This window comes from Dipodomys spectabilis, unplaced genomic scaffold (genome assembly GCF_019054845.1).
Source record: "Dipodomys spectabilis isolate Male_0828 unplaced genomic scaffold, ASM1905484v1 ptg000138l, whole genome shotgun sequence".
Classification (NCBI taxonomy): Eukaryota; Metazoa; Chordata; class Mammalia; order Rodentia; family Heteromyidae; genus Dipodomys; species Dipodomys spectabilis.
The window spans coordinates 12,551,691-12,578,616 of NW_024870815.1; the positions used below are offsets into that span (position 1 = coordinate 12,551,691).

At 35.6% G+C, this 26,926-nt stretch overlaps 1 protein-coding gene across 3 annotated transcripts in view; it reads left to right on the plus strand.

The window, feature by feature from the left end:
* Positions 1-26,926, plus strand: part of Parp8 (poly(ADP-ribose) polymerase family member 8) — a 169,452-nt gene that overhangs the window by 139,011 nt on the left and 3,515 nt on the right. For all 3 annotated transcript variants that reach the window (XM_042690552.1, XM_042690553.1, XM_042690551.1), the window contains exons 16-26: positions 2,804-2,896; positions 6,092-6,217; positions 7,184-7,249; positions 9,898-9,965; positions 11,589-11,637; positions 12,886-12,998; positions 13,248-13,320; positions 14,991-15,060; positions 16,990-17,063; positions 18,150-18,219; positions 18,994-19,078. In XM_042690552.1, the coding sequence (XP_042546486.1) occupies positions 2,804-2,896; positions 6,092-6,217; positions 7,184-7,249; positions 9,898-9,965; positions 11,589-11,637; positions 12,886-12,998; positions 13,248-13,320; positions 14,991-15,060; positions 16,990-17,063; positions 18,150-18,219; positions 18,994-19,078 (887 nt within the window). The remainder of the gene's footprint in view (positions 1-2,803; positions 2,897-6,091; positions 6,218-7,183; positions 7,250-9,897; positions 9,966-11,588; positions 11,638-12,885; positions 12,999-13,247; positions 13,321-14,990; positions 15,061-16,989; positions 17,064-18,149; positions 18,220-18,993; positions 19,079-26,926) is intronic.

A 26,926-nucleotide genomic window follows, 5' to 3' on the forward strand; every position in this document is an offset into this window, starting at 1 on the left:
TATTATCTCGTAACATAATTGATAATTGAGATATTGAATGAATGTATTCTTTGATAATTGATGATTATGTTTTCTATGTAAATAATGCAGTCATAACAGATTTTTATCAAGGTTGGTTATGAGGATGGATGGGAATCCTTTAAACTAAAAGAAGGTTATTCACACTATGACTACTTAATGTTTCACTAAAGAAAGAGTAATTCAGATTCTTTATCTTGAGTAGGATGCCTTTTGCATGAGCAGAGATCTAATCTTAATCTCCTAATATAATTTGAGAATTTTCTCCATGTACCATCTTGTATTGACATTTTGAAATCTAGACTAAAATATATAATCAAGGAGGAGAGATGATTGCTACTGTACAATAAGAAATATACATATAATTGTCTTAAAATTGCTGCCTTATAAGAATGAGCAAGACACATCAAATTTTCATTTAAATACTTCTATAGCATTTACTTAGCAGAGTGTTAATGTACTATATATGTGTATGTGTATATATATATATATATATATTGCTATGCTAGAAACAAAGATAAAATAGCTTTATAGGAATGTAATGCATACTTTTACTTCTATTTCTTAAGGATAATTGTTAAAGGTTTTAGTTCTTATTTTCCGAAAGCAAGTTACTTGAAACAGCATACTTGGTTATCTTTTTCCATCTATGTTGATAGCAAGGTGTTTCTAGAAATAAACTCCATACATTGAGTATGGAAAGAAGGTTACTTTCGACCATAACATAAGAAACAGAATGTGTTCATAAAGTAATCTGTTATTATAATGATCTATCACTACACAAGTTTGATTTCTTAGAGGGGATGTCTTAGAGGGGATGCAGTCAATGCAGAAAGCCTTATAGAAAGCATTGGCTGACAGCCTGGGGAGGGGAGGACCTGGAGGGACATGCTTAACACAATGTGGAGCATACCAGGAGAATAAAATGGGGACTACTGAGTGTGGGGACAAGCATTGGGAGTAAGGAGGGAGAAAGGAAAGGAGAGGGTGACGAAGATGAAGATGATCAACATACTTTACAAGTAAGCATGAATGAAAGTAGCATAATGAAATCTGTCCAAACGTATTTGAAAAGCAGATGGATAAGACAGGTTAAGGAGTATATTTTAGCAAAGTACATTAAATGACTATATGAAAAAAATCACAGTGCCCTTTTGTTCTGTATAATATTCTTGGGATGTAGTCATGAATAAATGGTAGTCTATTTTACAAAACTAAATGCCTTCACTCCCACTGTCTTACCTCATCAGTGACCTTTTGGTATCTGTACATTAATAAGTTTCTAAATTTCTTTCTGGTTTCCAAGGCTTTTCTCTCTTTGTGTTTTTTTTTTTTTTGGTACGGCTTCATTATCTTCAGACATCAACACAGCCATCAACTACTGACCATGCAGTAGTAATGCAGGAATGGTTGTTTGTTACCTGAGACCATTTCGATGCGGCGTGCCTAAGAACTGAACAAAATAAACTCCTTAATGACCATTGGGGAAACTGAGGTTCTAATACACACCACCAGAATAGAAGATTTAAGAATAAGTTAACCATTTTAGTAAAAGATTTCTTTTTTTAACCATGTTAGTAAAAGGTGGTAGAAACTGAGCAGTCTGCTTCGTTCATTTCTAAATACATGCCGTAGTGCATATAGCCTGTGTTTGGTTGTTGAACTTTCTCCAATCAAATTCCTCCCACAGTTCTGGCACTTTTGAAATATCAGACTACACTTTGAGAGCCAATGAAGAAAATGTGTCAGTTCCTTTTTTCTTCATATGTTCTCTGGAGGCAAGGGTCAGCTGGAAGGTTTTGTGATTAGTCAGGCTTTCTGTTCATAAAGCCACATATCTGGACCTGTTTTGAGCATAAAGGATGTTCAGGGAAGGCCCATTCTTCCTCTCTGTCCAAGCAGTAGACCCAGCCGTCCTCTGAGGGCAGCCAGCATGGGAGCAGTGGCACTAACAAATGCCTTTAGTCTGCGGTGCAGAAGCACTGTGGATCACTTCGTGTTAGGCTTCATCAGCTACCTAATGCAATGTAACTGGGGAGATAAGATAAATCAAAGGGATGACACTATATTAGAGCTGAAAGATGAGAGCTCTTCCAAAGTAATTGCACAGTGTATATTTCAGTGCTATTGACTCCAGGAGGTTATGGAAGTCAAAAGTCTTTGCAACAAAACCCAGTCTTTCAAAAGCTAGGTAACGAGTAAGCAGAGTCATGGTTATTTCTTCCAAATGTCCTAGGAAGAAGTAGAATTGTAGAATTCTCTATTGTCTATTTTTTTTTACATAATTTCTTTGTGTGTACCTCAGTTTTTATTCTATCGCCAACTTAGATATTTACTGTAAACAGAAAATAAAATAGAATTTTAAAAAAAGGAAAACCCATTTAAGGGTTGGAAATATATAGCTTGGTGGTAGAACACTATTTTGCCTAGTGTGTGCAAAGACTTGAGTCTAGCCCCCCCGCATTGGAAGAAAAATATGTTCAGTGTGCAAATGCATGTTAAACAAGAAAGGTAGAATTTTCTATTTAATGTTATTTTTGTCTCTTGCTAGATTGTTCAGAACAAAAGTGCCTAAAGCTAATTGACATGGGTCATTTCTGATCAAATTTGTGAATGTATTTAAGAAAATGAGTCATTACTAAATGGTTGCCTGAATTTAAGAACTTACATTTATTTTTAACATTTGAAAACCTTGCATATCCTGATTATCGTGTAGAAAGCCATCACTTTAATTTAGGAATTCTGAGATGGACACACGTTCTCACTGATTCCTACTGTTTTGTAGCCTACAGTGTGTGAACGAGAGCTGTGTGTATTTGCTTTCCAAACCCTGGGAGTAATGAACGAGGCTGCTGATGAGATAGCAACTGGAGCTCAGGTACTAGTACCAATTATTTCTGCTTTTGCTTTGAACGATTTGTTCCAGTCTACCAGCGATCTTTGCTTTGCTCTTCTTCAGGGAGAGTTTCTTTTTTGATGGCTTTTTCTTAAAGAAAAATTGGTATTTGGAATTTTAAAAAATACTTTTCTCTCTGCCTAATGTATGTGTTCTCATTTCACAGCTGCCTGAGGGAAAAATTAAACAGACTTTTCTATTGTATCAAAAATGATTGTAATTATTTCTTACATGGTAAAGTTGAGCTACAGAAGCCTTGTAAATGCTTTATGTGAAGTTTATTTGTAAAATTTATACTGCCATCCAATGGAAGTCAATTTACTTTTAGAACAGGTGAACGTGAAATGGGAAAAACCTACAATCAAAAGAGAGCATTTAGGTTTTACAACAGCACTGAAATAATTAAAAAAAATCAAAAAATAAGTAGCCAGGGATGTTGGCTCTGGCCCTCAGGAGGCTGAAGCAGGAAGTTTGCAGGTTGGAGGCAGCCTGGGTAACATACTGAGACCTCGTCTTCAACCAAAAACAAAACAAGCCGATGAAAACAATGAAATACATTCCATATTCTGGAAAGGAGAAAATCAATAAATGACAAAGATGCTGTAATTTACTACTTCAAACATTCCCATCAATATTTCAGTTGTCTTTCATTTTTAGTCATATAAGAAGCATGACTAAATTATTCCTTTATGAGAAAAAATGACAGAAACTTGAAATTAGTTAAGTTTAATTAAGAGAAATGACAAGACTACATACAAAAACATGTTATACAATGCTATATTACTTTAACACGACATAGTAGCGACAAAGAATAGAATAGAATGGCAAACAGTGGGTCATCCTTAAAACTTGATCACTGCAAACAAGCATGTTGGATATCACAATCTCCCTTGATAAACAATTATTTAGCAAGTCTGAAAGGACCAAAGGACTGATAACATGGAGGAAATGGTGTTTCAGCTTTAACCTTATACTGTGTACAAAAAATAAATCCCAAATAGGTTAAGGTATTGCTTTAAAAAACTAGGTACACACTACAACAAAATTAACCATGCCCCACCTGAGCAGTGTGCCAGGTTTCTGCAGTTAGGCAGTTTTGGAAATCACAAAGGCAAATGGCATAATTTACATGCATTCTATTTTCTCAGTTGAAAAATAAATAGTAAACATTATGAAAAAACTATAGAAAGATTATTTTTACCACAACCAAAATTATATATGAACTAAAAAACACTAAAAACGAAGATATGAGGGCCATGTCAGATTAACAGAGAAAAATGAATATAAGTTCACAAAGAAAGGAAAAGAGATTGTAAAAGAACATGAAAAAACATTCCGTAGCACCGAGTGTAAGAGAAATCTAAATGTGAAAGGAATTACCAGTCTGTCATTTATAAAACTTCACAAAGACAAAGAAGGAAATACTTTATTTTTATTTCCATAAGCACAGATGTCTACTATCAAGCCAGGGTCAGGGTGTTGGCACAATCACTAATTAATGTAGACAGCTTCCTGAAGTATGTCCTTAACCTAGTCGTTTCTCTGATCTACTATGTACTCACTTGATGGAAAACTATGGATGACCTTTTTGATATTATGAATTATGAATGAAGACGTACTGTCATCAATAGAACGGTGGCCTTAAGGGGCATGAAAGAAATAGTCTCAAAATTAAAATAAATTTTAATGACAGTAAAAAATAACTTAATAATTTAAATAGGTTGAATTGAGACCCCTTTTGTGCAAGTACTTAAAATAATAAAATGAATCTTAAAAGTACAATTTTGTATTGCCTCTACATATAACATTCACAAATTTACATATGAAGTCCTCTGAGACTCTAGAAAACTAATAACTAGTGTGTATTTAGAAGGTTCTGAAATGTATGTACCCATGAAGAACATTTTTACTTTTATTTTTATATGAAAGCTTTTATTATTGCATTGAGGTAATTTTGATAAAAAAGTAAAGGACATTTGTAATTATTCTGATATTTATAGCTATGTAAAAATAATTAAAGCTTAAAGCCTTTCTTCTAGGTATGGGTGAATATGTATGTACACCTATATTAGAAATTCCTCAGATAGTACACTTAAAATTTGTGACTTCTGCTGGGCATAAATTTTCCCTCAAATATAGCAACTAAAGCCTAGAAATCGCAAATTAATAATGAGAGGGAAAAATAAACCACCCTAATATTAGGATAGTTAAATAGAATAACAAGTGCTTTATCTCTTGACAAATAAATTTCTGAAAATGATTTTTAAATAGAAATGTGTTTTAATTATCTAATGGTTATAGCGTTCAAGGGCTTAATCAGACCCATTAACTCTAAATATTAATATTTCAAGATCAGAAAATTCAGTTTATTCTCTCAGCTTGTTCTTTTCAGCTTCAATTTGAGAAATTAAAACCCAAATACAGGTAGTATTTCATAAGGGGACCGTTTCTTTCTCTTAAACAGAAAAAAACTGGCTCTATAGTCTCAGTGCGTCAGTAGAGCACAGCAACTGCTAGTGCTCAGAAGAGCGCTGGGATTCAAGAACAATTTAAGAGACTGGGCCGAGACAGCCATGTCTTGAGATCTAAGCAGATACCATTCCAGATCCCTAAATACTAATTCAACGGAAACACCATCTTTCTCCCTATGTATTAGGCTTTTATAGACAACGATAATAATCAGTATTGCAGTGTTTGACCACCATTGCTTTGAAGTTATAAACCCACTTTTTCATTCAGGTAACAATGCATATCTATAAACTGTTCTTACAGTTAGTTGCCTTTGTTACATACCTGCACTATTAATCAGCTGAATACTTTAGTGACTGATATCTTTTTTTCTCATTTGCAAGAGCTCTGAGGTCTTCCATATCTGAAGGATGGAGGATGTTTCACTATCCATGCTACCTGAACACAGACCTGTCTAATTCCTTGTGTCAATATACTGGCCCAGAGAAACTTAGTTCAGAAGAGTGCTCATGACTAAGATAGAATAAATCATATGGTTGGAGGCAGCACATAGTTATTAAATAGGAGTTAATGTTGGCCAAGTTTGGTGTAAAGGCATGACCTACAGATCCTAGACATTGCTGGCACTTGGTAAATGTAGGTTAGCATTAGAGGGAGAGTCAGTGGGGAAAAGACTTGGTTATAACTATCTTCTTTGTGTTTTACAAGGTGGTAGATCTCCTAGTATCTATGTGTAGATCTGCATTGGAATCTCCTAGAAAAGTTGTCATTTTTGAGCCATATCCTTCTGTGGTAGACCCCAATGATCCTCAGATGTTGGCCTTCAACCCCAGGGTGAGTAGTAATGTTGGCATACCCCACACACAATATTACAATATTTCTGATTTTCATCCTACTGGATGTCTAGCTCACTAAAGCACATCCATTATTATTTTACGTTTATTTGATAGTTTTTGAGCTTCTGACTCATACAGTCCCATTTGGATTGTAACAGCCACAAGGAGAGAAAGAGAGAGATGCTTTTTCCTTTGTTATTTTCACTTCAACTTCCCTCCACCTCCTCCTTCCACAACCACCTGAAAGTTAGTGAAAGCTGAATTTGTGCTCTTAATGGACTGGCATTTCTTATATAACCGTTTTATTTCTACAACCATTTTATAAATACTTGTGAGAATTAGTTATAATCCTTCTGAAATGACAATAATTTCAAATTGCATGTGAGCTAAAATTGCCTTAGCTTGTATTATATCATTTGTCTTGAATCATTTTATAGAAATGTCTCTATACTGTCTCCTTGGAAGACCTTCCCTTTCATTTGTTCATGGTGGTGGCAGAGTCTGCTTGCATCATGTAAGAAATAAAATGTGTATGCTCTTATACACTATTATACTCATTTGATAGCAACATCCTAATCAAAAATAAATAAAAGCAGTAAAAATACTTGAATGGACTTTTGTCCAGAAGGATGTCCTTTTGACTTTATTGCCTATTGTTTAAGTGGTGAATGCCTGAAACAAAAGCCCCAAATCTTATTTGTATTTCTAGACTTGCTCCCTTACCCTGAGCATGATTTTGTATCCTTAGATAAGGAATAGCACTGTTTGCTTTGTCCTCTCCTGACTGGTTATAAATCCTATGTCCTTGAGCCATCTTATTGCAGTCTTTTATGTACATAAAGAAGTTATTGCATTCACTCTGACTCTGATGGGAAATTCATATGCAGAGATAATTTATTTCTTGAGTGCTAGGTAACTTTCAGAGGTTTATATGTGAATACTGTTATTTTTTCTCATTATGCAGAAAAAGAACTACGATCGAGTAATGAAAGCACTAGATAGCATAACTTCCATCAGAGAAATGACACAAGTAAGTATGCTGCACAAGTCAGTTTGCTTGAGTAAAATCGTATTTTAAAAATGAGAATGGCCATGTACTAAAATGTAGATTTTTTATTACTCTAGGGGGGTTAATTAAAATCATAAAAAAAATTGTGCTGTACTAGGATATTTTAATTAAATTGTGCCAGTGTATTAACATGGAATCATCATGATTTTTGGAGTTCAAGTGCATAATTATTGCCTTGCCATTCTACTCTGTAACTTCGGCAAGAGCTTTCAGTACATGAAGGTATGTTAGGATATTTTAAAGCAAGGGTTTTAATCTAGTACCATTTGATGTGAATTTTATTGGATGGTAGCAATTTCAAACATCATTTTAAGGTTAAAATAAACAAATATTGTAATTGTAACCCCTCTGTACAGTATTTTCACAATTAAAAAAATAAAAATAAAAACAGAGCAAAAGGCATTGAAAACTTAAATAAAAAAATAAACAAACATTTTTTTAGGTACAGGTTTTGCAAAAATAATTTGGATATAACACAGAATTTCAAGTCACTTTGGAAGAAGTACGACTTTATACTTTCAGTCATTCAGAAGGCTCTGGTGGAAAAGTTTGATGAGCGAGAATCAGGGCTGCTTTTAAAGATCAAACACATCCTTGGGCTAAAACCCCATACTTGAAAGGCACATAGTATTGAATTACGTTCCACTATGAAATAGTTGAAGAGAGTTTAAAAAACATTATTCTAAATTGAAACTAATCATCTAAAGTTGATGATGTGGATTGTGACTTCAGATTGCATGAACTATATCAAGGCTTGCATTGCACTGGGGGCTTGTGTGCTTAGGACAGACAGTACCTCGCTTATTACATTCTCTGGGAAAGGAATAGGAGAATTTTCCCATCAACACCCTCACTCACTTAAAGACACTCTCTTGCCAATATCATCTATATCTCTACTTGAAGACAGGGTTCAAAGTACATGTTTACATTTTTTACTTTATTTCTTTTATTCATTATTCATATACTAAGATCATCATTTAACAGACAGCATATGTTAGACAATGAAATATAAGAAATCTTATATATCATGATCCTTTCCAGTTATTTTTGTATGTTCACATTTCTGTGTACTCAGGATTCTTTTTCAAACTAGCATTTATTATTTGCATGAGAAAACTATACAATAAAGGCAGTTTTCAATGGGAAAAAATATTGCAGTGTCTTTTTTCACGAAGTTAGACAGTTTTGGTCATGCCAAAGACTTTAGTATAGGGTGTTTCTGTTATACCCTACACCCAGATCATTCTTGGATTTAAAAATAGCTACCAACTCTGACTCTAGAATCAGCTCTCTGCCAAAAATTGCTTGCTTCCTTTATTCTGGGTCATGTGTAAGCTATTTTAATAGGAGGCAATGCAGATGAAGGAGCATCATCCTAGGAAGTTAAGAGGCCAAAGTTGTCTAACTGACTCAACAGTGATGTGTCCTGTGACCTTGGAAAGCTGCTTGGTTGTTTGGTTTCTGAGTAGCTTCACTGTCAAGGTAGAAAAGAAATGCTGCAGCTTCTTTCACAGTGTGCTTCATACAGATCCCGTCAGGTTTTATTGCATCACATCCTCTCTAGTGTATAAACATAACATCTTACTCATCTGTTTTCTAGAATGTTCTATAGATAACTTTAAGTTGTCATAGAGAAATTGCCTTGTATTCTGTAAAATGGCTAGTGATTTGGGTAAATTGCATTGTTTGTCATTTTAAAGAAGGGTTCTTAGGTAAATTTGCATCCTGTTTTCTATTGAGAAGGTCTTCAGTGTTCCCCAGATAGGAGCATGGGTAGTAGCTATCCCAACTTTCACTGTCAAAGAGAGCATTATAGGAACCTTTTCAAAGGTGACAAGATGGATTCTTTTCAGAGCACTGCAGTGCTGAGAGAGAGGCTGCAGTGGAGATGAGGGTGCTGAGGTATGTAAAGGGAGAGGACAGAGGCAAAGGGAGTAAAAAAATGGAACAGGAAGAAGGGCCTGGGGAGAAGGAAGTTTACCTAAGATACTAGGTGCAGCATTTTTGAGAATAGTTTAGTAGAATGGGTAAAGTGTAGGCCATGTGGTTTGACAACATTACATTTTCTTGAGAAGCAATAACAAGGAGGCCGTGGGGGCGGGGGAGGGAGGGGAGAGAAAGAGAAAGAAAAGAAAGAAAGTAGGATAGCAAGAAAGAGAGAGAAAGAGAGAAGGAAAGGAAGGAAAGAAAGAAGGAAAGAAAGAAAGGAAGGAAGGAAGGAAGGAAGAAGGAAAGAAAGAAAGAAGGAAAGAACGAAAGAAAGAGAAAGGAAGGAAAACAAAAAAGGAAAGAAGGAAGAGAAAGAAAAAGACAAGAAAAGAAAGGCAGGCTTTTAGGGAAATAGCCTAGCACAGGTAGAAGCCAAGTTAAAATTTGGTCAGGTTTCTTAACACAACAGCAGGCAAGTTCTTTGTGTCAAGTGGAAGTTCAGAGTTACCATATTCTTGGGGGGTATGACTCGGGGTAATTGCTTCTATTCCCATGTCAAGACCACAGATTTTCAATGTTAACTAGATAAACAATATTATCCAGTCTGATTTTCCTTTTGTAAAAAAGGGGGAAACCATTTGAAAGAAGAATCAAGTACTGAAATTCCTTTTTACTTCCAGGCGCCGTATCTGGAAATCAAGAAGCAGATGGATAAACAGGACCCCCTTGCTCATCCCTTACTGCAATGGTATACAGTTTTTAGTTTTTCTCTTAATGCAAACAGCATCTGTTTCTACTGTTTCCTCTGGGGGTAAACAAATCTTTTTTAAAAAAATAAACCCTGCAATGCTACTGTTGTACAAGTCCATAAGACTTAGGGATTGTACAATTCAAGAGTCCATAATGACTCTCACTTTAATTAAAACTTATACATCACAAGGGGGGAGAAAACACCATCACATGGGTATATCCAGTGCTATCCACAGCAGTTTTCTTGCAGTCTTAAAAGATATGATAAACCAGATTGCTTGTGGAAGGCATTTCGGTTCATTTAATTTTCTAGTTCAGTGAGGACTAAGTGATAAAACTCTTGGAATCCTTCGTGAAAATCTTCTGGAAATACGTTTTGTACATTTTGCTTCCTTAACAAGGACACTGTAAATTTGGTTAACCCTGCTTAAACATTGCAGACGATGGGCAGACTGGATTCTAGTGAGCTGGACTGCCACCAGGACAGGTGTCTAGAGAACTCACCTTGCTATGCAGCCAGGTTCAGATCATTTGTCCGCCTTCCTTCAGCAAGGCTGCTTTGTGTTTTTCCCTTGTGAAATGAAATCACTTTGAAAACTCAAAGAACTGGAATTGATCACTAATGATTGTGAAGTTTTAAAAGAAAATGTAAGGATTGTGCAAGTTTGGCCTAGACAAATATTTCTTCCTCGTGATATCCATGAAGTGTTTAAGAAACACATGCAGACCAAGGGAAAAAGAGTCCAGTCTTTTCAAGATTCTTCTCACTGCTCAGTTAGTTGAAATTCTGTACTGCACTTTTAGTTTAGTCTTGACACCAAAATTTAGATTTAGAGTCCTGCTCTCTTTTATCTGTAGTTATAATCTGTTATCAAACTTCCAACAGATTAAGAAATACAACACTACTGGTTTCATAACTTTTGAAATTTTCTCATCCTATTCGAAATTAAAACCAAAATTTAAGTATCGAATCAATTCTTTTCCCTCTGATGTTGGCTTGTTGTTCATTTTCACTTTCTTGTGATCATTTCCTCCAGCTTGCTAGTCAGCTTCTTTTCTTTCAGAGAGAAAACATTTGGCTGCAATGCTCTGAAATGTCCCTTACTTACTCTGGTTTACATACTAGAAAACATAAAAAAAGAGATAGTTTCAGATTCCTGATTATATTTTTTTAAAACCTCAATGATTTAAGTTTGTTGGCTTTTAAACATAAACCATTGTTACACATCTGCTCATAGAGATCTTCAGTATTTATATTTAAATGATATGCATAAGAATTCATTCTCAACATAAGCAGTAGAGACAAAGGCAGAACAAACAGATACATGAGTCAATTTGTTATGTATGTGTAGATTTATCATTATCTTAAAGTACCAAGTATCTAGACATGTATGTGCATTAAATATGTCTTAAGGAATCACGTCCCTGTGTGATTCCTTAGCATCTTTCTTGTTCCATAAGATCTTTAAAATTATTTGAGGAAGCAAACCAAATCTATGCCTTTAGGCGAACTACTACCAAATTTTATTCAGTCCTTGTTCACTAAGAAGAAAAATAATTTTAGTATTTATTTAATATGTAAAATCTTATTTTTGTGACTGATTGCTCATTTCCATTCTAGGGTTATTTCAAGTAATAGGTCACATATTGTGAAACTGCCAGTTAACAGGGTAAGTTGTTTTCTCATATCTCATGTGGAGTGGGGAGGCTGGGGATGAGGTGGGAAAACTGACCCTGGAGATTCAGGCCGGCTCTTCAGGATGAAGCCGACCTAGATGAAGGCTAATTCTTCAGTTGGAAATTGCCCTTTGTGCACTAGCTCCGAATCTTTCTAAGGTAGCAAATTCAAACCCAGGCTGCAACCTTGAGCTTTTACATAAATAAAAAATATATAAATGTGAGGTAATTCAGTTATTCCACAACTGATAGCCAAGTATTATTTCAGGGTGTATCAGAATTTTGTCACATATTCACCTTTCCATCTCAGAAAATATTGTTTCCAAATTCTTTTGTCGGCCTAATACGTTTAAAAATCATGATTACGAAAAAAATAACAGGCCATCATTTCAGTTATCTTCTGCTCCTCTAAGTAGTATTTAAAACTCTGTTTTAATGACTACAAATCTCCAGTGTGAGATTTCTAGTATTATATTTCTATGTTAGGTATTTTTAAGTATAAAAGAAACAATTAGGGGCTGGGAAGGTGGCTCAGTGGTAGAGTGCTTGCCTTGCAAGCTCGAGGCCCTGGGTTGGATTCCTCAGCACCACATAAGCAAAAAGAAAAAAGCCGGAAGTGGTGCTGTGGCTCAAGTGGTAGAGCGCTAGACTTGAGCTGAAGAGCTGAGGGAAAGCGCCCTGGCTCAGAGTTCAGGCCCCACGACTGGACTAAAAAAAAAAAAAAGAAACAATTAGGAAAATTTGTCAAGCAATTAATTTGTTAATTTCTTTCTATGACCAAAGGGGAAAATTATGTTCCAATGTAGATAATTCCTAATTTTATGAACATTTGCAAATAAAGCATAATTAAAATTTCTTCATCTGGAAATAATATTTCTGTGAGCAAATACCAGAATATTTCCTTAGTTGAACAATTCGTGTATACTGAGGAAATGATAGAGTAAACGTCTTAAAAATATATAACCGAGAAAACAGACTTGCCCGAATGTGATTGCATTGTCTTTCTGCTGTCTCTTTCTTTTTAGCCTGCAGAATTATCCTTCATCTCAGAAACTCATGAAGTAATGTATCATTTATGCAGGGCTTTAAAAATAGAGCTTATAAATAAGCCTTTACACGTAATTAGTATAAACTACTCTAAGTTAACCTTATACAATTCTTAAATTAGTGAAATTCAAGGCTGACACCCTCCTGCTTATGTTAAAAGTGACATTGTCATATGTCATTGTTTTAAACGACAGCAATTGAAATTTATGCATACTCCGCATCAGTTCCTCCTCCTCAGCAGTCCACCAGCCAAAGAATCGAACTTCAGAGCCGCTAAAAAACTCTTTGGAAGCACCTTTGCGTTTCAGTGAGTATGACTTAATGTTGACAGGGTGAGTTTCTCCAGATCTTCCAGAAATGTACAGAGAATGAAACTTGCTTTTTCCAGTAATTGGAGCATTCACTTGGAATAGTCAGCTGCAGAGTGCTTGAATTGGAAACTCAGAACTTTCACCAGCATCATGACTTACTATACTATGACCAGTTTGAACGATGACTGACTTTTCAATGCTGCCTCTCTCTCTCTCTCTCTCTCTCTCTCTCTTTTTACTTAAAGCGGCTCACACATTGAAAACTGGCACTCCATCTTGAGGAATGGTTTGGTTGTTGCCTCTAATACACGTCTTCAGGTAAAGTTTTTGAATGCTTCAATAATACTTCATTAGTTTTTGGTATTGAGCTTCAGTAACCAATCTTGCTAATAACATGGTTTTACTTGCATAAGGAGAAATAAATGAGCTTTAAATCATTTGGTGGTATTTCTAATAAGAGCTGTACATTTTCACAAAAATACTCAAAGAAACCTTAATCTGTACACAGTAAAAGAAAAAGGAAGGCAAGTTCCCTGTGAGAAAACAAAGTCTGACTTTGAACGCAAAATAAAACCACATGGGCATTGTATCCTTGATTCCAGAATTCAGCCCTTGAGTACTGTGTGAGTCCTTTTAGAGGAGAAATTGCATTAAGAAGCAAAGTGGAGATGGGATACCAAAGAGCCACCTGATACCAGCTCCTCAGCCTTCTGGATAGTACTGGGCATTAGATGGTATTTCGGCTGTAGCCTTCATCTTTATTCATGCTCTACCTCTCACACATCCCATTTTGCTCTCATACAGCTGACAATATAAGGACGTCTGGAAATGAGAAGCTTAACACATTCACCTGAGCTAGATGTCATAGCGCAAGGAAAAGATGCAATTAAATGTAAATGCCCAGAAACACACATTTAATGACTTGATATTCAAAAGGACACAGAGATGATAAGAATTGTTGTTGTTGTAAAGTAGTTGGCTTCCTCCTGCTGAAGATTTTGCAAAAACAAAAGTTTTAGAAAAAAAAAAAGGAAAGTTTTAGAAGAGTGAGGCAGAAGACAGGGTTATATAACAAAAATCTGATGAAATGCTTATTTATATTAGCATGAGAGCCTTACTCAAGATGTAACCATTTCTTAGTTTTTCTTTTTTATTGTTTTTAAAATATTTAATTATCTTTAAAGAGTTGTACAAATTGCCATCCAGTGAAAGTTTATGGATGCAGTGCATTGATCGTTGTCACCGCTGTCAACATTCTCACTCACCACTCCCAGCCCCACACCGTCCTTCACTTTCCTTAATTTTTAGGATGCATATTGAATTATTTTGCCACTTAACAAAGCAGTTTATGTAGATACTGCATCTTTCTCTGTGTCACGTCAACATTTCACCCTCCTTGGATCCACCGTTTCCCTTATTTTTCTCAATTCTGTGGCGTATACAATGAATTCTTGACTGCACTCTTCGCTCTCCCTCCGTCATATATCTGTCCCTCTCTCAGGGGCCCCACCTCCCCTCTCGCACGTACTCATTTCCTGGGTACTTATTTCGTTGGGTTTGAAATAGTCTTTCTAAAGAATTATACTATTGAAGCCCTCCATAGAGTCTATTATACTTCAGTTAATTCATTTGTAACTGCTTGCTTACCACCCAGTGTGTTTAACCAGTTTTGTTTTTAGAACTTTTAAAAGGATTCAAATAAAAACAGGTTAGAGTACTTTAGGGTATGATTCTTTGTCACTGATAGGGGGATAGGGTTGAAAACAGTCATCAAGATTCTTTTCCCTCTGGCTGTCATTGTCCATGTAACTTTCTCTCCATTTTAACCACAAGGCTATTAGTAGTATTCTCAAATTAGATGTTGACATAAATGAGCTATCGTTTGTTTTTTTTTAAACTTTGTGTTTCAAGATGAAACTTGCGTACTTACTGTAAAATACTGACATTTACACAATTGATGGACTTCTTTCTCACGTCTTCCTGTTTAGCTCCATGGTGCAATGTACGGAAGTGGAATCTATCTTAGTCCAATGTCAAGCATATCATTTGGTTACTCAGGTAATCTTGTAATTTCATTTCTAATTTCAGTTTTTCTAATTTCTAATTTCTAATATCAGGTTCTTATTCTCTTATTGTTATATACTCTGGACAAAGTTTTCTATTAATAATTAGTAGTTAATATCAATAATGTCAATAATAAGACTGAAGCCTTATTAGGTATATTCGTATCAAATGTATTTGTTCAGTGTCAGAAGTATAAACAAAACTCAATTGAAAACATCTTGCTAATACATTGATCTGATTGTGGGAAAAATACCTTGGAATGAATTGAAAGCATGTATTGCAAATAGTAAGATGTAGGAAGATGTAGGAAGAATGATTACCTAATTATAAGCATTGCTGATCCTTAGATAGTACCAGAGAAAGAGAACACAAATTACACAGAATTATAAACATAGCAAACGAACAATTCCTTCCTTTCTTACAACCATAATGTTTAGTATGTTTTTTCTTCACACTTTCAATTTTTTTCACATTCCTGTATCAGAACATGCAGTTGGTATTGCTTGTGTATGTGTATATATATGTGCACATGTGTGTGCGCATATATAAAGCAATCACATTACAATTTCCCAGGCAACATTCACACCTCTTAATAAAAGAGTGGCAAGTCACATTGGAGCAAAACATTTAGACAATAGAATAACACTTTTTAAAGGAGAATAGTTCAAATTCAGCCCATAAAACAGTACAAATAAAAAATCTAAAAAGTAATCAATGAGTATATCCTCAACACCTCAACACAGGTAGTAAAGAATCAACACATCATCAAATTCTGTAATTTTTCTGTTTCTTAGACTCCTCTACAAACACCTTAGGTAGACTCACAAAAAGGATAGAGATTGTGTAAATGGATATAAAACTTTTGTCTCTGTGTGTACATTTGTCTAAGGATAGTCCATGGCTTTTGTCAAAATCTTTAAGGTCTCTTGATTTGGAAAATTATGAGACTCGGGGAAGGGGTGGAGTATGGCCACAAACCACTTGTCTGGCATGTAGGAAGCCCTGAGTTTCAACCCAGAACTGGCACTAGGAGGCACATTCTCTACAGAAAGCTGAAATAGCTTCTGTACTTTGTTTTGAGTGCCGAGTGTACAAAGGTTGTGGGGTTGGATGGCGCCTGAATTGAGTGCCTTTTGTATTTCTCCTAGACCTACTTGTCTGAAATGCTGGGTGTGTTCCCACCCATCTGTGGCGCCTTTTGGGAAGTGCCCAACTTGGAGAGGGTTAGATAAACACATTTTGCAAGTTAGTAAATAGACTTTTGCTCCTTTTCACTAAGCCATTTAGTCAAAAGTATCTCAAACTTCTGGTGTGTTAGTAAGGGAACACTTTCTAATATGGATACAAGTCTATTCTAAAACAAATTTGAACTGGTTGCTTTTCTAAAATCTTTCATATTAAGACATGATGGCATTAAGAGTAAGCTTTGACTTTCAACTATTATAAACAAAAGAACATATATAATTTTCCTGGTTAGAAGAATTGAGCATATATATATACACATATATATATGTATGAATTGAGTATATATATGTATATATGATTCTCAAGGTTGTAGTGTGGTGTATTTTTCTATCATTGCTTATATTTCTCACTCCTTATCATACCATTTTCAAAGCTAGGTAATAAGAATGAGAAATCTTTTGATTTCTTTTGAAGACAAAATTTTAAGGATTTTCTAATGAGTTTTGTACAAAAGAATGTTCTATTAGTGCAAAGAAAGACAAACAGGTTGCTAGCTCCCCGTGCTTTCTGATCCTCCCAAACTCACTGGCCATTCACTGCAGTGTTCCTTCAGAGCCCATTGTGAGCCTTTGACCTGAGAGGAGACCTCTCCATGCAGAAGAATTTCTCAGATAGATTGTACTTCAAGTTGCACCAATCTGCTTTGTCCCTAAATTATTATCTTGCTGATGTTTCCAGGGATGAACAAGAAGCAGAAGGTGTCAGCCAAGGACGAGCCAGCTTCGAGCAGTAAAAGCAGCAATGCATCACAGGTGTTGTAGTGACTCAAGTGACTGCATATGATTACGGAACCATGGCCTCATTAAGGCAGCAGGACTTCAATAAATAGCCAGGCTTATTAAGTCTGCAGAATGGCTTTCAGTGGTCATTACTCATAAAGGACTAGAACTTACCCCAAAATGCAATAACTATATTCTCTCTGTACAATAATTATGTAAGACATTTATTCCTCTTCTCCTGTAATATCAGAGTCTCTCCTGAACATTAGAGGACAGAGGGGACTAAAAAAAACAGATAAATATTCTCAATCTCTGTGATACTACATTCTACAGAGGGATTACAAACAAATTAAAATCACACTGAAATAGAAGGCTAGATCATGAAGAAAAGTACTTCAGGGAAAAAGGATGCCCAGGGCTCACACGTGGAAGGCAGAACTGGAGGGAATGGGAGGATGAAGGAAGAATATTCTTAAGACAATGACGTTTTAGTCAATCCCTATGGATTGTGTACACATCTTGTGGTCTCTAGGAGAAAGAAACATTCTGGCAGAGTTAGGAGTGAGCACAGGTTCCATGTTCTTTCGAGAAAGCAAGTATATGTCAGGAAAATAACCCATCTGATGAATAATGTAACTGCACGTTATCTAGTAGCCAAAAAGCAAAACCAGAAACAAGTCAGATTTTCTTCATGAGATCTTTTCCGTGGCTTTGTAAGAGATGGTTTTAAGCAGTTAAGTGACCTGGAATGATTGATTTTATGTTTCTAAAAGATCATACAAATTCAGTTTGGTTTACCTGGAAATCAACTTGCCAGATTTTGAGTAAAAATAAATTTTGTGTTAGGATACTACCAAACCCTAATTCAGCATTCTTTTAGTTCACTAATCTTGAAAAGAATTTAAAAATGATTACAATGATTATGTATAGAAATTAAATGGTACAACAAAAAATAGCTAGAAATTAAGAAAGTACAAGGATGCTAATGTTAGCCTACATAGACATGTTTTTATCTCCTGGAGCCATCTAAGTGATTTTTCTTTTTTAATAATGAAAAATCTTTTCCTTAGGCTATTCTCTCATTTTCTCCTTGTAATTTCTCAATTATTTGTGATTTAGTCACAGAAAAAAGGACAACAATCCCAATTCCTACAAAGTCGTAACTTGAAATGCATCGCCTTATGTGAAGGTAAGTTCACAGTGTCAGTTCTATCTTATCTGCACTTAAGAATTCAATTATGTTTGCAGAGTTGTCATGATGGAATAGTGAAAGCATTATTCCTAAAGACCATCTCAAAGGGCACAAGTGGAAAATGAGTACAATTGAGATCATGAAGGTTAAAACCAAATTGCACAATTGGCAAGAATTCAGACAGTGCTGTATTTTATTGCTGGCAGATATTTCAGAATGGTCGTGCTTGTACTCCTCTTTAAGATATGAATATATTATACAATGAAAATCTTAAAAATGGGCCAAACACTGTGAAGATAGCCAGTCCTTCTGTTCCTGAACGGAAATTATTCTTTCATTCTGAAATTAGGATAGAAAAATTGATAGGTGATTTGCCAGGCTATAATGTTTTACTTGTTTTAATATTTCACTGGCCAAAAATCTATTTACTTGTGGTAAAAAACTTCTGTAGTTTTCTGTAGCTGTCATCAACTATCTTGATATAACTGTCAACATTTAGTAGTTATATATGTAGGTTTGTACCTACATAGTTCTAAAGTCAGGACTCATTTTATAATATTCAAATGAGTCTTCACTGTTACTATAACAGTTATTATTCGCACCATAAAGGTGTTGTATGGTTTTTCCTTGTAGTTTTGGTACCTGATAAGGTTAAACGTTATTGGTATATTCATCTACATATATACTTTTGCTTTTAGAATATAGTAATTTGGAATGATTTCAACTCCTTTAGAATAAAATAGCCCTTTGACATTTATCTCCTGCTCACAGTGATCACCTCGCCTGACCTGCACAAACATGGAGAGATATGGGTTGTCCCAAACACAGATCATGTCTGCACACGATTCTTTTTTGTGTAAGTGTAAATGCTGAAATTTGCATGTTTCTGTCTTCTTCACAAATTGCAGCTCTAATTGTGTGTTATTATTTGGTCATTTTAGCTTCCAAAATACAAAAAGCAGTAACTGTTTGTTGTCAAATTAATGATTTTATATCAGTAAGCTTAGTGAGAAAAGAATGGTGATTAAATGCTATTGACTTAGAAGAAAAAACACCTCTGTTTCTTTTTACCATCTATATAGACGTTAGCAGTAAATAAAATGATTTTGGAACTGAAAATGAAGAACAGAATTAATGAACAGCATCTTGCCTACAAAAGATTGATCTACATTCTATTCAATATGAATTGACTATACAGTTTGTGTATGTTGTTTTGTTTTTGTGTTAGAAAAGCTGTATGAAAATATAACATTCGTAAGTAAAGCATGCAAGACAACAGTCTGACTTCTACAGCACTCTTGACTCAGCCCTTTCCCCTGGCTGTTCCCAACTTATCCATGCCCTTGGTACAAAAAGCATTTCAGGGAGGAGTGGAGTGTGTTGATTTTGTATTTTATGTAGTTGTTAGAAGAAACTGAGAAGATGATATGGTTTGTTTTTATAAACCTTGTCAAACTGACAACATGAAAATTGCTTTACTCTATCAGATGTGCTCAGTAGCCTGTGTGCTCAGCATTTGATTCATTGGGTTGTTGACAGGTTGTTCACAATGCAACTCTGATGAGCTCCTTGAAACCAAGGACCTTTAGATGCTATGCATTCTGTGATTGGATGTAGATTTCTTTCTTAATGGTGAGGTAGTAGTTAATGTAATAGCAGAATTCCAGTTTGGACCAGTTTGAGTCTCAGTTTTACAGAAACTGATTAAGTCAAAAATTACTAAGTTAACCTAGTTTCTCTAAACTTCAACAGTAAAACTAGAATAATATGCTTGCTTGTATTAGTCAGAATCCCAATAGCAAGCAGGTGACCCATGGAAAAAAATTATAATTTTATCATTCATAATCAGATTATTTCCAAAGGCAGCCAACAGATCTAGTTCAGTAACCCGGATCTAGTAGCACTGGGACTATTTTATATCTTCAAGTCCAAAGGTCTGAAATAAGAAGTAGTCCTGCTCAAATCCTTACTGGACAAACCCTTACAATGAGGGCAAGAAGTTCCATTGTACACAAAGGTAGAATCTATGAAGATCAGAATAACCATTGTGGCAGAATGAAGGAGAGAAGGGCTGAGGAGATCTACAAGCTATCCTTACACACTACTTACTTATGAAGATTAACTTAGCATGATACAGGTCTTATTACAGAGCTCATCAACTATTTTTTATCTCTTCTGTCTTGGCTATCTTGATACCCATCATCAGCTGGGCTTGTGCCTGTAATCTTAGCTTCTCAGGAGGCTGAGGATCACAGATCAAAGCCAGCCTAGGCAGGAAAATCTGTGAGACTTTCTAGCTCTAATAAACCACCAGAAAACTGGAAGTGGCGCACTAGCTCTAAGTGGTAGAGCACTAGCCTTGAGCAAAAAAGTTCAGGGACCTGGGCCCAGGCCCCAAGTTCCAGTCCTACAATCAAGACAAAAAAAATAAAAAATAAATAAAAACTTGGCCTTTTGCAAAAAGTGCTCCATCATAAAATTGATTCACTGAGTGATCATGGGATTATGTCTGAAAAATATTCTCGGGGTCCTTTCATCTAATAGTTTTGTGTCTTAAAAAATTCAGATTTGGGGCTGGGAATGTGGCTCAGTGGTAGAGTGCTTGTCTAGCTTGAATGAAATACTGGGTTCAATTCCTCAGTACCACATACACAGAAAAAAGCCTGAAGGAGCGCTGTGGCTCAAGTGGTACAGTACTAGCTTTGAGCAAAAGAAGCTCAAAGAGAGTGCCCAGGCCCTGCGTTCAAGCTCCATGATAGGCCAAAAACAAAAAAGAAAATTCAAATTTGTTTACCAAAATAAGCAACATCACTCATTTAAGTAGTACATTTAAGTATTATTACTAATAAAATTTAACATTAATTATATGTAGATCATATCTGTTACAATATATGTGTGTAGGGTTGTACTTATTAGAGAAAAAGATTTCTGTTTTGGTCAGAGCTAAGAAGAACATAGAAAACATTTTTTTTTTAAATTTTATTTTATTTTACTTGAGAACATACTGTACAGAGGGGTTACAATTACATGGGCAGGATAATGCATACATTTCTTACCAAGCATTGCAGCCTCCTCCTTTGTTTACCCTTCACCTTCCTTCCCAGCCTCCCCCCTCCCTCCCACCCAATCATACCGCCCCCCCCACCGACATTGTAAAGCTGGTTTTGACATGACATTTTGTACTTCTCATTGTTGCAACAGGTCCACCTGAATCCTTAAACGACTTGTTTGTCCCCATCTCCTCCACATGTTATACTGACATCATATATAGTGAAAGCGGGGGTTACACTGTGGGGGAGGACATACAAAGCAACAAAGAAATAATCTTATAAATGCGTTAGAAACACATGCATGAAAGAAACAAAAACATTAAAATACATATTTGAGGTTTCGTTTTCCTAACATCACATTATCTGACTTTTTCCGCTTGACTCATACCTATACTAGATATTGCAAATAAGGGAAACCATGGGACCTATGAGAAAACATTTTTGTACACTCAGATGCTTTCAAAATAATACAAAGGAGAAAAGTGTGTTAGGATAATTTTCATTACTATATAAACACAAATGAGATTTCATCCTTTTTGTCTGTTCCCTCAGGAGAGAAGACATTCATTAAAGAAAACTGATAAAAATCCAAAACACATCAAAGGGAGAATCTATTCACCAATTAATGTACATTCTAATTACAGCTATCAATTTATTTTGTTATAAAAGATCTGATCACAGATTTCTGGTTGTATGCCTCCCTCATGAATGTAGCATCTAGGAAGATAATTAACTGATGAGAATAAAGTGAGTTATTAGGCAGAAACTCAATTTCTTTTTCTCCTTTTTTTATACATTATATTATCCCTGATGCTAGTAGCTCTGCCTGATGACTAAGATAGAAATTAATGTGTTTTTCTTTTTCATCTGTTGTGAGTGAAAATAATGAAAATTAAAATAACTTCCATGCCTGTTTGATTTCTCAGAACTGAGAGGATAAGATAGTCATTTAGTATTAATCACATTCTTTAAAACAGCTAACTAACACCGAATAACAGAAAAATTAAGAGAAAAATTTCAGGGAGCAGACTGGTATATCAGAATATATTCAGAATAAAGTTTGTAGGATAAGGAAAGTATATAGATAGGGAAGAAATAGGGAGAAGTTTGAAAAAAAACTTACTGTGAAATTTTAGAATGAATAAACTTAATTAACTACAAATGCCCCAAGCAAAATGTTCAGATGGTATTAACAGAGTTAGCCAATTTCTAGTATCTAGAAATTGTTAGTACAGTTGATTATATCACTAACCTTGAGACACATGAGTACAAGGACATTGAGACCCATGTGTAGAAATAAGAAAGCTATTTTCAAAGCCAAGCTCTGGTGGCTCATTCCTGTAATCCTAGCTACTCAGGAGGCTGAGATCTGAGGATCAAGATCCACTAGTCAGCCCTGGCAGGAAAGTCCAGGAGATTCTTATCTCCAATAAAGTACAGAGAAAAGGTTGGAAGTAACACTGGTAGAGAGCTTGCCTTGAGCAAAAAAAGCTCAAGAGTTCAAGCCCCAGAACCAGCTAAAACAAAACAAAACAAAAAACTACTTTTAATACAGCCTGAACAAGGAATGTACAAAACAGTATAGTTATTACATTCTGCTCACCTAGAAGGAAAATGTTATTTTACAGTAAAGGAGTGGTAGGGGATGTCTTAAGAACTAGAGGGAAAAATGCTATCAATATTTTTCATAATTCGTTTAAAATAATAAAATTCAAGAGATGGTAATAGATGCTTTATGATAAAATTTGTGTAACTAGGAATCTGGGCTTCTCAGTGCTTCTCAGTACTTTCCCCAGTGAATGACAGCTCTTAGGATAGGGAAGGGGCCTGTCCTGCTGCTGTCTGAGAACCAGAGAAAGGCTCAGAATGACTGTTTGTGTATCCAGCCTACTTGATGGGGCAGCGTACAAGTTGAGTACTTTCATGTTTGTTTCCTTGATTTAGAGCAGATGAATTATTCACATATTTTGGGCATAAAATAAATATAAATATTCTACATTTGTCTTATGTCAATTTTTTTGAAAACTCACAAATTTAAGAACCCAAGACATTGCATCTGCAGAAAGTAAGACTAAACATTTTTAGGAACTTGAGTCAAAAGGTTACAGTGTTAAGTACATTTGTAGGCATCCCTATGGAGAATCCATTTTTTAAGGTATAGTTCAAACACCACCTCTTTTCCAAAACTGTGAAAAAGTATTTGTTGTTGTTCACCTATGGCTCATTCTGTAGTCATACTTAATCAGGAGGCTGAGCTCTGAGGATCACAGTTCAAAGCTAGTCGAGGCAGACAAATCCAAGATTCTTGCCTCCAATTGGCCAGCCTAAAGCCAGGAGTAGAGGTGTGGCTATAATGGTAGAGTGCCAGTGTTGAGTGAAAAAGAAAGAAACAAGAGTGCAAGGCCTTGAGATCAAGTAATGGCAAGCATGCACACACGCATGCAAACACACATGTACACATAGAGAATAAGCTCTTTTATGTAGGAATAGGAATATGTTATCTGTAGTACATGGCACAACTTTGACTTAAAATTTAGTTGCATTATTTTTTTTGGGAGGGGGGTCCAGTCCTGGGGCCTGAACTCTGGGCCTGGGCGCTGTCCCTCAGCTCTTCAGCTCAAGGCTAGCACTCTACCACTTGAGCCACAGTGCCACTTCCAGCTTTGTTCTTTTTGCTTATGTGGTGCTGAGGAATTGAACCCAGGGCCTCATGCATGCAAGGCAAGCGCTCTCCACTGAGCCACCTTCCCAGTCCAAGTTGCATTATTTTTTACAAGACTAATTATCAATATCATTCTTTCTGATGGATGAGTAGAATTCTATTGTGTATATGTACCATATTTTCTTGATCCATTTATCCATTGAAAGGCATCTGGGCTAATTCCATATATTGGCTATGGTAAATAATTCTGCAGTGAACATGGCTGTGCTGGCAGCTTTAGTGTGGTCTTGTTTGTATTTTATAGGATAGATGCCCAGGAGTAGAATTGCCAGGTCATAGGATAGCTCTATTTTTAACTCTTTGGGGAAACTTAATACTGCTTTCCAGAGTAGTTGAACAACTTTATATTCCAGTGTAATAGAGTTCTGTTTTGATCATATCTATGCAAGCATTTGTTATTGTTAGTTTTATTGATAATGGCCATTCTAGCTGGGATGAAGTGGAATCACACTGTTGTTTTAATTTGCATTTCTTTATATGTTGAATATTTCTTAATGTGTTTCTTAGCCAGTTTTACTTCTTCTTGGAAAAATTATGTTAAGTGAAAAAAGCCAGATCAGAGAAACAGATTGCATGGTTTCCCTCATTTGTGGTAACTAGAACCTGTTTACAAATCTAAAATAAACAAACTGGGTATATAAACAAACAAATATATAATTCTTTTAAAAAGACTAAGTCAAAGCCCAACAAGCTACCAGAAAAATGGGTACTTGCAGCAGAGAAGGTTGGGGCCAAGGGGAGAGGGGTATAAAAATGTAGGAGGGAAGTGGGGAGAATACCGCACGAATTCATTGTATATACCACAGAATTGAGAAAACTAAGGGAAGAGGTGGGTCAAAGCGGGCGAAGATGTTGAAGTATGGCACAGATCAAGCTGCATTATATACACAACTGCTTTTTGTTAAATGGCAAAAAATTCAATACATAATCTAAGAATTAAGAAAAGTGAGAGAAGGGTGGGTTGGGAGGGCCGGGTGAGAATGTTGAAAGAGGCAACATTGATCAAGATGCACTGTTTTTTAATAAACTTTTGTTGAATGGTAACTCCTTTGTACAACTACTTAAAGATAACAAGAATGTTCAGAAAAGAATTTTAAAAGACCAGTTCTCAAAGGGAAGACTCCTGCTTGTTTCTCTGCTCTGTTTCTGAAGCACCTTGCACTGTATCCCTTCCATAACTGCATGTCAGGAAATCTTTAGTAAATGAAGAAAAACAAGACAACATGGAAGAAATATTTTAGATTTTTATTTGGCTTTTATTGTGTTCCAAACAAAGATTGAAGTGTAGCTAAAGAGTCAGATAAAATTAAAATAAAATATCAAAGAAAGATTTTTTTTTTTTTTTTGGTCCGGTCGTGGGGCCTGAACTCTGGGCCTGGGCGCTGTCCCTCAGCTCTTCAGCTCAAGGCTAGAGCTCTACCACTTGAGCCACAGCGCCACTTCCGGCTTTTTTCTTTCTGCTTATGTGGTGCTGAGGAACTGAACCCAGGGCCTCGAGCATGCAAGGCAAGCGCTCTACCACTGAGCCACCTTCCCAGCCCCCAAAGAAGGATATTGTAATGACCAATAAATGAAGTAAGAGCATTTGGATCAAGCATTTGCAGAAGATAAATAACATTCAATTGTATACATCATAAAGAGGCAACTTATTTATAAAGGAGATCACACTGTTAGTTTTCCTAAATCAATCTTGAGTATTCATTGTATATAATAAGTAAAAACATAATGTTTTACAATTTACTAAAACCCACCTGTACAAATTTAAAATCAGTGAAAATTTCTGCCCAAGCTGTTTCTTAAAAACAGCTGTTTCCCCTACTCTGGTGCAGTCTAAGTTGTCTAAATTCTGGCCATCTTACAGTTCAGGTTTTTACCTATTTTCTCCCTTTTTTTTTAGTTTTCTCTTTGAAGCCCCAGTGCATGTACATGGCTAGGCAAACATTCTATCACTAAGCTATATTCCTAGTACGTATTTTTCCAAATATCATCACACATAATCTTTTCCTTGATGGCTTTTCTGCCTTTGAAGTCAGAAATGTCATCGGTCTTTCTGAGTTTTGCTCAGATGTTTTACTTTCCCAGATAGCTTTGCTCCTGTTATTACTTGTATTCTTTCTCTCCTGGTAAAGTGTAAATTTCGTCTAAGCATGGAGATCTTGCTTAGTGATGTGTGCAGAAGTACTCAATTCATATTGGATAACAACAGTGCCAAAAGACTGAATGACCTCACTTAATAGAAGAGAATGTCCATATAGTTTAGGAAGTAGATAATATGCTTATTACATCAGGTTTCATATCAACTTTGAACTATGACTCTCCTTATAGAAAACAGTGAAACACATTTATGTGTACCCATCGCATAGCTCACAAAGATGTATTTTCAGTTTGAGAATAAATTTGTTGATACCTTCAAAACTTTTTATCCATGAAACTTTCTAAAGTCCCCATGAGATCTCCAAATGGCTACTGTATCCTTTCTGTCATCTTGTTTCCTCGCTAATATTTTTGAACAAATTGTCTTCTTTTTCATTAAAATACTGGTATTCTTTTTGTATACTGCTAGGAATATGAGTTTCCTATTTTAGAACATTTTAATTTATCCTATTAACAATTCAGTCAAGTGCACCTTCTATATAATCCTTGTTCAGTTTCCTTTTAAATTTTGTTGTTTTCTGAACTGTATTGGTAACAGTTGTACACAAGTAGTGGAGTATTCTCTGTGTGGTAATAGGATTAAAAAAACACAATTAGTATCTCATAAGTCTAAATATTTTGAATTGACCAAATTAATTAGTAGTTTGCTTTTCTTTATTATATATGCTGTGTGGTTTTAAGATGCCTTTGGTGGTGGTGGTGGTGGTGGTGGTAGTGTGTGTGTGTGTGTGTGTGTGTGTGTGTAAATTGAACTCAGGGACTTGTGCTTATTACACTG